Here is a 12,959-nt window from a genome sequence, read left to right as displayed (position 1 = left end):
TAAATGGAGGAAAGGAAGAGGGGGCTTAATCACTATGCTTTCTAAATCCATCTCCCTTAAACCCTTTAAACTATCTACCAAAAAGGAACAACTACATATCAATACAACCCAAAGCAAATTTCACTACTGGAATTATAAAGCCCTGGGCGGGGAAGGTGATTTATAGTGGAGTTCTTGACACTATCTATCTTGTCTGCAGCAGTCATGCCTGGAACCACAGAAAAAGTAACAAATACATCTGATTTTACCAGAGGGATCTTGCAGCAGACTGTCATCATCCCCAGCCCCCAATCTCCTGCTCTTTGTCAACTCTTGATTCACTGGTGGAATGCTGTCCAGCATATGTCAGCACTACAGTTAAAGCACAGCCAGGGAGGAAGAGGGAAGCCATCTCACAATACTGCTGGAACCCTTTGGAGAAGCATTTTACCATATTTAACCCAGGTGGAATCATGTCCTTGAAGCATGTTAAGACTCAGCCCCAGGATCTGTTTTCAATCCCATGTCTCAGCTCTGAAACATTTGAAGTTACATTTAAAATGCATCAGAGCACAGGCATAAAGCATTACACAGCAAGCAAAGCCTACTCCAAACACTCACCCCTCCCACCATTCTCTCTCTCTCTCTCTCTCTCACACACACACACACACACACACACACTTGAGATAAGCAGAATTGGTTCCCAGATCAGAAACTGAAGCTTCCAGGCACATTTTAACCCTGCAACTTTTAAGATATCAATGCATCACTTGCATTACTCTGGTGGATCAAATGGATGAGACCACAAGTGGGTCCATGAGTCAAGAAGGTGGTTTCTGCATGTGCTGTAGAGGGAAATAAGGGGCAGGTGGGGCTCATTAACCTAGGAGAAGGAAAACTGATCTTAAACCTCCACTGCTTTGTGGCTATACTCATTGGTGAGAAAGGCTTCAGTAGTAAACGCTGAGGAATAATCTCTATCCACTGCCTTGCAGGACATCTTCGGGAGAGGCCAAGGAGTAAACCCGACACAAATCTGGAGCGGAGTCCCTAAGACTGTTGGTTGGAGCTTTGTATGCCTCCTTCCAACAACTCCTTCAGCCAAGCTGGTGCCAAATATACTGTTTTGCTTTCCTTTGTGGGGGTCTTATCATCTGGGCAGCCCAGGATTCTCCAAGCTTGCACCCTGAAGAGGTCACTTCGGTGCTGCCAGTACAGCAGAAACAACACAGGAGGCAGCACTTACAAGTTATAAGCTCAACCTGACTAGCATAAGATACAAGCGCTACAGGTTGCCTTCTTTAGTGGGAGAGATTGATGTTTCTCACTGGTCAGCTACTATCCCGTGTCAAGAAAATGCTGTCCACCTGCTTCAATGGGTGCTTGGAGGTCAGAGTATCACTCAACAAGCATACTGAACCACTGTTCCAGGCAAAAAAGAAAATAAACAAACCCTATTGTGCCTAGCAAGCTGGAATGTCAGGACCATGTGTCCTGGCTTGTCCACTGGCCTGTTTCAGGTCAATAACTCAAGACACTTACAGGAGGCCACTCAAGACACTTACAGGAGGCCACACTCAGTTTGAAAGCAGCCTCCGAGAGAAGAACTACACCATTGATTGGCAAGGAAGGAACCCAGAAGAACCACATATTCATTGCATAGGTTTCACAGTGAGGCACTCCTGTCTGCAACAGAACTGCCAACCAAGGGCTCAGAATGCTTATTTCTCTCTGTCTCTCAACCACCTTTGGTCAGGTTAGCATCTTGAGCGTTTACTCTCCCTCTATGTGCTTGAATATACAGATCAAGGACCAGTTCTATGAGGAACTGGACCAGGTTGTCAGGAGGGTCCCAGCCCATGAACACCTTCCTGCTGGGAGATTTCCATGCCAGAGTTGGGGATGATTATCACACATAGACAACTGCATAGGTCAACTGCATAGGTATTGGCAGCATGAACAAAGGCGGATAAAGGCTGCTTGAGCTATGTTCTGACCACAGCCTGAGCATGTTCTTGAACATGTTCTTCTCTGCAAAGGCAAAATGGTAAGTGTCCTGGAGACATCAAAGGCCATTGGCAGCAGAGGGACTTGTTTGTCACCAGGTGATTGGCACTCAACTGTCTTTGTTGCACAGGGAGCGACTACAGTCCCAACTGTGGTGTGGATCCTTGGCTGGTGGTGAGCAAGATCTCCTTCTCCAGCCAAAGAGGAGAAAGTGTGGCCTTGAATCAACCCTGCCAGAACATTTGTGAATGTTTCTCTGATTCTGTCAAAGAAGCAATACTGAACTGCTTTATAGACAGCATCAAAGTAAGGTGGAACCACATCAAAGAGGCAACCTACAACAAAGCTTTGTCCTCTTATGGCAAAAGAGAGCAGCAGATCCCTGGCTGGTTTGAGGTCAGCATTAACACAGTGTGTAAAATAACTTTTACTGAAATACTGCTTCTTAGTAACTGTCTTGTGAAATGTGCAACAGTTAAAATGGCAATTGTTCACATTGTGGCACCAATCATAAATATGCATTAAGCTCAACTTAGCAGGAAATGTGCGGGAAAGGGAGAGGCATGTTTCTATTACACCAGGGAACAGCAGCACCCACAGATATACAATACGAAATTTATTTACTCCTATGACATGTAACAACTTGGAAATAGAACAGCTGGCACCTCAAATTAGAACATTTTAAAATTAAGTCTTAACGAGTAGAAATAAAAATCAACAAATTGACTTTTTTATACAGTACTCCTCTGGTGAGACATACTGTAAATCAGCTATATAACAAGAGGCAATAAAAACAGATTTATTTACTACTACACTCGCTGCTACCAAGGAATCAGGCACAATATGAAAATTAATCTCTTATTCCAGACACACATTAGACATCTCACAAGCATGCATGCATAGTTACCTACAGAAAAATAACTGCAGAAAGCAGTATGCTAACACAGGCCTCCTATATAGGCAAGTTGCACTGGAAGTGAGAAGGATAAAAGCCAACTTCTTTTCTTGGAGCCACATAGGGTAGCCCTATTTCTCTCAAACCAATTGTTTTTGCACAAAAACCACAAATTACTTATTTACCTTCACTTCTCCCCACAGAATTATACGGCTGAAAGAGGCTAAAAATCACAGAGTCCAACCTTTCTCCCAATCCAGGATCTTCCACAGATCAGCTCCTTCCCCCGCATTGAACCCACATAGTCCAACACAGAATAATGCATTTCCTGTATCCAATTATTTCACCCCATATTTCTGACAAGGATCCTGGCAGGTGAATACTGAAGGTATACTGTCACGACCTCATTCTTCTTAACTTGGAATTCAAGCAGAGCTGGGTTTTGTACTATTGTAGCTACTACCGGTATATTGTATCCATAGCCCAGCTGCTGATGCATTCATGTGAAAATACAACCACATATGGAAATAAATCTGTCCTGAGATCCGTTTTGTGTCACACATTAGTGGTGGTCAGACAGAGGACTCGAAGTCTCCAACTCCTCCTCTGTCATACAAATGTATCTCTGGCTGTCATCAGCATTAAGAGTTAATGTCTTCCATCTGTGCCCTAAATTAGGAGTAGGATAATTTGTCTTAAGGGTTGTGTTTTCACATCCTTTCCTTTGGGTTAATGATACTTACAGTAAATGGCTTAGCTGGTGGGGTTTTGTTTCATTTTTTGTTCTGTTTTGCCTCAGTACGTTCACTTTGCCGATTTTTTCTTTTTTCTTTCTGAAGTATGTTGAAAAATGATTGTTCTGAATGAGGCTTGCCTTTGTATGTGCTATAAAGAGTACCTAGCTCATGTGCTGATCTGAAGACTGAGGATTAACAGTGCTGAGACATTTCCATGCCAACAGAAAGGGATACTGCCATAAGGGATAGTGTCGTATCATTTCAAGACAATTCCAGAACATTGTCCACCAGGCCCACAGAGCAAGAGAGGCAATGGATCTACTGGGGTATCATGACACACCGATGCAACTCTGAATACTCACTCTAAATTGTTATGAGCTACCTTCACAGAACACATTACCCATGTGAGTTTTGGGGCCTATGCGTTTTCAGTAGAAAATGTTGTTACTTACTGGTACAAGGAACCTCTGATGGATCAAAGTCAGCACGGTAGTAACCATTGCGACAAGTGCAGATGTGGGCAGCCTCTGACGTGGAGCGGCTGTTGGCGGGGCACTGTGTGCAGGTCCCGGCACCCTGGTTTGCTTTGAACATCCCTGCTGTGCAAGCTGGAATAAACAAGGGCAGAGAAAGAAACAAGAAGGTGTCAAATTCTCATCAAAATACATGTCTCAGACAGGAACTGAATTAATCTAATTTTGTTGCAGTTCCCAAGACATTTTCCAAAATATGACATGAACACCATCAATGGAAACAAATAATTTAACATCCTTGTACAGAAGGGTCCTGGTTTGACTGACAAACGTCCTGAGAACTTTTGCTATTGGGTGGGGTGTAAATATATATCTATTAAACAAAAGCCAAGGTCTAGAAAGCCAGAGAACATCTAAGGATGAATGATTATTTTTTGCAGAGTTTGTGGCAATGTAAGATGGCTGTGCAAGTGAGTACAGTGGTACCTCAGGTTACATACGCTTCAGGTTACAGACTCGACTAACCCAGGAACAGTGCTTCAGGTTAAGAACTTTGCTTCAGGATGAGAACAGAAATCGGGCTCCGGTGGCGCGGCAGCAGCAAGAGGCCCCATTAGCTAAAGTGGTGCTTCAGGTTAAGAACAGTTTCAGGTTAAATACGGACCTCCGGAACGAATTAAGTACTTAACCTGAGGTACCACTGTACAGCCTTGCTGCAATTCACCAGTGGTCTGAATTGGCTCATGGCAGCACAAGATGGCAAACTACTCCTGCCTGCTCGGGATTTAGGGCGCTGCAGGCTGCTCCCCCACACAGAAGAGAGATGGATAAAAAGCCACATATAAGTCTGCTGTCTACTGTGGAGTGACTCTGATTCTCTTTAATGTTAAAGGGCCTCTTTCTGTAATACAGTGGTACCTTGGCTCTCAAACTTATTCCATTCCAGGAGTCCGTTCGACTCCTGAAACCATTCAGAAACCAAGGCGCTGCTTCCAATTGGCTGCAGGAAGTTCCTGCACTCAAGCGGAAGCCACAGAAGCTGCGTTGGACATTTAGCTTCCAAAAAAGGTTCGCAAACTGGAACACTCACTTCTGGGTTTGCAGTGTTCGGGAGCCGATTTGTTCAGGAGCCAAGCCGTTCAACTACCTAAGTACTTCTGTAATGTGCCATTGAAAATAATTTGGGCAGGGATGGCCTTCTTAGTACTCTTCCAAACTTATAATATTGAAACGAGTTATCTGATCAGCTTATTGGTACAAAGTGTAATTCTTTAAGTATTGCTCCAGCACAACTCCCATTTATTTTTATTACTGAAGTATTCTGCAAACTACATACCTTGTTTTAAAAGAGACCCAATTAATAAGGGTTTGCAGAATTGTTCTTCGGGGGGGGGGGGAATCTAAATATGATTCATTATTCCTGTTCTGATGTCTTACATGAGCCATCATTCACGATGCCCTCCGACAAATCAGGGTGCGGATACAAAAATGATAAAAATAAAAGCATGTCTCTTCGTTACATCTTTCTTTAAATTTTAGGCTGCAAAACTATGCACATTTACCTGGGAATAAGCCACAGGGAATAAGCCACAGGGCTTATTTCTGAGTAGACATGCATAGGATCACACTATTAAATGTATTGAATTCAGGCTGCCATACCTATGCAAGATTGTTGCTACCAGCCCTAAGCCATCAGAACAAGAGGATATTTAATACATGGAAATATATATTTAAATAGCACATTGCATCAGAGTTTCATCCTATGACATTTGGTCAGTTTTGCAAAGTATTATTAACCATCACAATTCCAGTAGCCTGGCATATTAACTGATATTCTCAGACGAGTCCTTGACCACACTATAAACACCATTGCTCTTTTCAATATAATTGGCAGCTTTGGCACAGAAGATTTTTGCAGGCAAAAATTTAACAAAGCCACTGGGATTTAATGTTCAGAAAAGTTAGTTTCTAACACTAAGATGCTAATGTACAATGATACAGAGTGAGCAGAGGCCGCCAGGATATTTGTCTTAATGAGACGGGTGAGCTAAAATGGGCTGTTGACATGAGTCCAGTGTGAAATCTTTGCATAATAGCTAGTTGTTGATGCAGAAGGATAAGGGTGGGAAGTTTAGAAGCTGAAATAAATTTATAAAGCAAAAACAAAGTTAAGAAGCATTAGCTTGACACGGAATTGTCTCATCTAATCATAATGATGGATGATGCACCATTAAGGACAGAAAATCATACCGCTTACTCTCACTTACACAATTCTCTCCACTCCGATTGGCTGTGGGTGTCTGATTTGCATAATCACTGAATGGTAATATGCCTTTTCAGGCAAAATATCCAAGCCGTGTGACAGCAACTAAGATTACGAGATTTCCCATCCCCTTGTCATGACAGGTAGGTACAGACTCAGGAATGGGGTGGTGGGGAGGGGAGAGAAAAGAAGCAAGAGACTGTCTGGAGGAATGCTGCTCAAATTCAGCCTACAGCTTTTCAAAGAACTCACTTGAGATTGCTTTTTAATACTTGTTCATACTTCATTTACAATGCCTGCACACTCACAACAACAACAATCTGAAGGGTCTTTTGATTATCTCCCTCAAACTATACCCAGTGCTAATGTGTTTCTAGGCCATCACCTCAGAGCTTATTCAACCAGAAGCTAGCAATTAATTCATAAATAGGAAGCCCTCTCCAACTAGAGCAATAATAATGTTTTTATCCTTGCTGGTGTGATGATTCATTAATCAACTGGCTCTCCGTGACTTGTGATCCTGTATGCAAAACATTAGTGGACTGACAGCCTGTTCGCTGCTCCGACATACACAGAAGATGTACAGCCCAAAGGTGAGTTAGTTCTAGTCTTCCATGAATCAGTTACTATGTGAATGAAAAATGGATGAAGGGTGCTCCAGGATAGATGCCAGGGTTATATTTTTAACTACATGTGTAGCTCAGTAGGAAAGAAAATAAGGGGGATCACGCTGAGCTAGGAAGAAGAACAGAGAAAGAAATGCACTGAAGCATTATGCAAACTGAAGGGGGAGTTTCTGTTTGCTTTAACAATGAACTTGGTGCTTTTCATAGAATCATAGAATCATAGAGTTGGAAGAGACCACAAGGGCCATCGAGTCCAACCCCCTGCCAAGCAGGAAACACCATCAGAGCACTCCTGACATATGGTTGTCAAGCCTCTGCTTAAAGACCTCCAAAGAAGGAGACTCCACCACACTCCTTGGCAGCAAATTCCACTGTCGAACAGCTCTTACTGTCAGGAAGTTCTTCCTAATGTTTAGGTGGAATCTTCTTTCTTGTAGTTTGCATCCATTGCTCCGTGTCCGCTTTTCTGGAGCAGCAGAAAACAACCTTTCTCCCTCCTCTATGTGACATCCTTTTATATATTTGAACATGGCTATCATATCCCCCCTTAACCTCCTCTTCTCCAGGCTAAACATGCCCAGCTCCCTTAGCCGTTCCTCATAAGGCATCGTTTCCAGGCCTTTGACCATTTTGGTTGCCCTCCTCTGGACACGTTCCAGTTTGTCAGTGTCCTTCTTGAACTGTGGTGCCCAGAACTGGACACAGTACTCCAGGTGAGGTCTGACCAGAGCAGAATACAGTGGCACTATAACTTCCCTTGATCTAGATGCTATACTCCTATTGATGCAGCCCAGAATTGCATTGGCTTTTTTAGCTGCCGCGTCACACTGTTGGCTCATGTCAAGTTTGTGGTCAACCAAGACTCCTAGATCCTTTTCACATGTACTGCTCTCAAGCCAGGTGTCACCCATCTTGTATTTGTGCCTCTCATTTTTTTTGCCCAAGTGCAATACTTTACATTTCTCCCTGTTAAAATTCATCTTGTTTGTTTTGGCCCAGTTCTCTAATCTGTCAAGGTCGTTTTGAAGTGTGATCCTGTCCTCTGGGGTGTTAGCCACCCCTCCCAGTTTGGTGTCATCTGCAAATTTGATCAGGATGCCCTTGAGTCCATCATCCAAGTCGTTGATAAAGATGTTGAATAAGACCGGGCCCAAGACAGAACCCTGTGGCACCCCACTAGTCACTCTTCTCCAGGATGAAGAGGAACCATTGATGAGCACCCTTTGGGTCCGGTCAGTCAGCCAGTTACAAATCCACTGAGTGGTAGCATAGTCAAGACCGCATTTTACCAGCTTCTTTACAAGAATATCATGGGGCACCTTGTCAAATGCCTTGCTGAAATCAAGGTAGGCTACATCCACTGCGTTCCCTTCACCTACCAGGCTTGTAATTCTGTCAAAAAACGAGATCAGGTTAGTCTGACATGACTTATTTTTCAGAAATCCATGCTGACTATTGGTGATCACAGCATTCCTTTCTAGGTGCTCACAGATTGTTTGCTTGATGATCTGCTCCAGAATCTTCCCTGGTATTGATGTCAGACTGACTGGGCGGTAATTATTTGGGTCCTCTCTTTTCCCCTTTTTGAAAATAGGGACAACATTTGCCCTCCTCCAGTCTGCTGGGACTTCGCCTGTTCTCCAGGAATTCTCAAAGATGATTGCCAGTGGTTCTGAGATCACATCTGCCAGTTCTTTTAATACTCTTGGATGCAGTTCATCTGGCCCTGGAGACTTGAATACATCTAAACTAGCCAAGTATTCTTGTACTATCTCCTTAGTTATTCTGGGCTGTGTTTTCTCTACTGAATCATTTGCTCCAAATTCTTCAGGTCGGGCATTGTTTTCTTTATCGGAGAAGACTGAGGCAAAGAAGGCATTGAGGAGTTCAGCCCTTTCTGTGTCCCCTGTTTGCATTTCACCATCTTCTCCTCTGAGTGACCCCACTGTTTCTTTGTTCTTCCTTTTGCTACGAACATACCCATAAAAGCCTTTTTTGTTGCTTTTAACCTCTCTAGCAAGCCTGAGTTCATTCTGTGCTTTAGCTTTTCTGACTTTGTGTCTACACGTGCTGGCTATTTGTTTTAATTCCTCTTTGGTGGTTTCCCCCCTTTTCCATTTTTTGTACACATCCTTTTTTAATCTTAACTCAGTTAAAAGTTCTTTAGATAGCCACCCTGGCTTCTTTAGGCACCTTCCATGTTTCCGTCTCATTGGTATTGCCTGAAGTTGTGCTTTTACTATCTCCCTCTTAACAAACTCCCAGCCATCATGAACTCCCTTTCCTTTTAGTATTACTGTCCATGGGATCTCACCCAGCACTTCCCTAAGTTTTATGAAGTCGGCTTTCTTAAAGTCAAGAAATTGAGTCCTAGTATGCTTGGCTGCTCCTTTCCGTTGTATAGTAAACTTCAGAAGAGCATGATCACTTGCGCCTAATGATCCTTCCACTTCTACCCCATTAACCAGGTCATCGACATTGGTTAGGACCAGATCTAAAATGGCTGTTCCTCTTGTTGCTTCTCCCACTTTCTGGACAATGAAGTTGTCTGCAAGGCCAGTGAGGAATCTGTTTGACCTTATGCTCTTGGCTGAGTATGACATCCAACAAATATCCGGGTAATTGAAGTCCCCCATTACTACTATCTCCCTTCCTTTTGCATGCTTGGCCATCTGTTCCAGGAAGGCATCATCTATGTCCTCCGTTTGGCTTGGGGATCTATAGTAAACTCCCACAATGAGGTCACTGTTATTCTTCTCTCCCTTAATTTTGACCCAAATGCTCTCACTTTGGCTTTGAGGTTCTAAATCTTGGATCTCTTCACAGGTATACACATCCCTGACATATAACGCCACTCCTCCTCCTTTCTTGTCTGGTCTGTTTCTCTGAAATAGATTGTATCCCTCCATTTTTACATTCCAATCGTGGGACTTATCCCACCAGGTTTCAGTGATGCCTATTATGTCATATTTAGTTTGCTGTACCAAGAGCTCAAGCTCATCTTGTTTATTTCCCATGCTTTGTGCATTTTAACAGAATGCAACTGAGAAAGAGGAAAAGGAAAACCGGTTATTATCAATAGGTTGTTCTTCAAATTCTTGCCAGTGGAACTCCAAGACGACCAATGGTTCAAGAGTGGTAACAGAAAGTCATACTAATTAAGACAGCCCTTAGGTCACAGAGGAAGAAATTATGCCTGGTGGCTTCAGCTGTTTCTTAACACACTTTTGACCTCTCAGTTATTGGATGAACAACAAATCATAGAAATGGTTGCAAATCCAGCAGCAGCAGCACACCGAAAGCATGGTCAGTCAGAAATATGCAACTGGTTGCTCTCGTGGACTGGTTGGACACAGATGATTGGTGGGAGGAACCAAGGGAAGAAGGCTCAGAGCCTGGTGTGTGAAGGGGGAACAACGATGAGTGATCACATGGAGAAGAGGGAGAAGTCTGGGAAAAGGAGATGTTGGAAGGTGAAGAGTTAACAGGGCTTAGTGAGTTGGGATAGTCTGTGGCAGACAGAAGTCCAGAATCAAGAGTCAGAAGGGGCCAAGAAGCAGAGATGAGTCAGGCTGGTGAAGAGTCACAGGTATCTTCCCCTCTTGCTGTGTCAAGCTCCCCTCCCTGCTTGTCTCCCAGAACCAGAAGAGGCATGAAAGAGTGAAGGAGCAATTGGTGATGCACAGAATCAGCCTCTGCTTGGGGAAACCCCTGGTGAGGAGGGGACTTTGGGCAGTTGTGGGAAGCCAGGGACCTTCAGTCTTAGCAGCTGCTTCATGGGGGCAAGACCTATTGGAGATGAATTGATGTGTTCATTACACCTGAAACTCCTGTGCATAACATGTTTTTAATAAAGAGTCATCTCCAACTTGCATAGTGTGATTTACTTCTGGTTCGCTCCTGACAGTTGCTTAGGACTTCACAGAACAGTATCTCAACAATTAAGTATTTTTCATACCTTTTCCCCTCCCACCTCTGCCTCTATCTATCCCATCTAAACTTACTTTGCATTTTGGTTACCCCCAAACCCAATGCTACCCATCTTCCACTTCATGGGTGGGCACATGGAATCTCATATGTGCAACTGTGTGCATGTAGTCCAATACTATGCAAAAGGATCTATAGAATGGGTGGGAATGATTCATCGTTGGAGGTGCTCCCCCTCTTCCCCTCACCTCCATTCAGTTGCCCAGCTCCAGTTTTACCCATGGAGCCAAGCATAAGGGGGGGGAGGAAGAAGACTGAGTAGGGGCAGCCCCCATTCCAGGGCAGGGGTTAGCAATGCATGATAACACTGGGTGGTCGTGCGCAAGTCATTATGTCTCAGACTCATCATAGACACTCACACATGTGAACATTATCAGCTGGGGAGAATAATATTTGCCTATACTAATGGAAGGTCTGGTTCAGAGGAAGGTGAAGGAGTTGCTCTAAGTAGGCAAGGACTCTTGGGCTGGGAAGGTAGGGGAGACAGGAAAACAAACTAGAAACTGTATGTAGCATAGTCTAGGCTTTTCTGTGAAAAAAGTGAAAAGCAATCTATGTCTCACCACAAGAAATGGGCAGCAGAGAGGCTACAGCAGAGATCCTCAAAGTGATTAGGCCTTGCAAGACTGGAGATCATGGTTAAATTCAAAGACATATGGGATTACTTTCTGGAGTAACATATGGTGCCCTCCAGGTCATTAGAGTAATATTTCTCATGTGACTATATGCAGGGGTAAGGTGGTCATGATATAGATTATTTAGTATTCCACAATTTAATAGATTCATCCATCCATTCTTTTTAAAAAATCTTTTTTGTCCTTTCATTTCCCCTTTGTAGTATCTAATACTGCCTGAACGTTGGGGAGAAGAGTAGGTCAGTTAACGAAGGTATCATGTTTCCTGCATCTGATTTTATCATTATATTGATTAAAGTCATGGTAAAATAAGATGCAAGACACATGCACTATGTATGTGTTATATTGTTTACTATTTAAGATTGGACTTAATGACAACTAAAATTGTGGGTAAGCAGCAATGAAGGAGAGAAGAGGTCCCCACGGAATGGTCTATTTTAATGAAACGAAAAGCTCATTGATAAAATGTTAACAACAACAAACATGAAAAGCAGACTTTGGAGAATTTTGAGCAAAAGAATGGCTGGAGGGAAGGGGAGGCATCTCACCCGCTTCCCACTGGCTGTTTTCCTATTTAAAATCCCATTTTCCCCAGGGGCTTTGTTTGTTTCATGTATTGCAAGCAAAGCACAGACCCAAACTAAGCCACTTCATCTCCAAGTTGCCAGCTGAGTTCTCCCTTATTCCCACTCTTCGGCTGCTACTGGAGGGTACGGTCTATAGGCAGGAAGTGTGAGGCAGGAAGCTTACAGGAGGTAATCAATATTCTGGGTCAGGGAAGCCAACAAGGTGGCCTCCTGATGTTGATTGACTACAATTCCATCATCCTTAGCCAGTGACCATGCTGAACAGGGCTGATGGGCATTGGAGTCCAACAACACTCTAGGGCGGCACAACATTGACTACCCTTAGGCTGGGTGCTGATAGCTAGGTATGGAGGATTTGTCCTAGAGGCCAAGGATTCACCTCTCTCTGCCCCAACACAATATGGTGCACCGTGCAAAATTTGAGAACCTGAGAGTCCTTTATTCAACTGTAAAATAGGCATTATCCTCGCCCTATAATGTGTCTGGGAGAGGGAGCAGGGAGATGAGTCACTGATACAATTGCTTGCCTAAGGACCACCCTGTATGTCCATATCAGAGACCTGAACCAGAGGTTTCCCAGTGCATAGTTATGTTTTAAGTTTTTGTGTTTTGCCAGCTTGCTTCTTTTTCTTCATTTTACTTTTGTCCTGAACAGCCCAAGAGTGGAGAAAGAGCATATACAGAGAGCCAGGAAATTATGGCAGGCTGACATTAAAGGAGTAGTACCTTGGAATGGTGACACATTAACACTGAATTCCCTGGGGAATTCA

At 43.5% G+C, this 12,959-nt stretch overlaps 1 protein-coding gene across 15 annotated transcripts in view; it reads right to left on the bottom strand.

Moving 5' to 3' along the window:
• EPHB1 (EPH receptor B1) overlaps nt 1-12,959 on the bottom strand; it is a 347,409-nt gene that overhangs the window by 83,813 nt on the left and 250,637 nt on the right. For all 15 annotated transcript variants that reach the window (XM_083443210.1, XM_083443209.1, XM_083443212.1 and 12 more), the window contains one exon: nt 4,071-4,226. In XM_083443210.1, the coding sequence (XP_083299336.1) occupies nt 4,071-4,226 (156 nt within the window). The remainder of the gene's footprint in view (nt 1-4,070; nt 4,227-12,959) is intronic.

Source organism: Podarcis tiliguerta, assembly GCF_965153285.1.
Source record: "Podarcis tiliguerta genome assembly, chromosome: 5".
NCBI classification, from domain to species: domain Eukaryota; kingdom Metazoa; phylum Chordata; class Lepidosauria; order Squamata; family Lacertidae; genus Podarcis; species Podarcis tiliguerta.
Note: the sequence above shows the minus strand (reverse complement) of the source record. Positions and strands in the feature narration are given on the sequence as shown.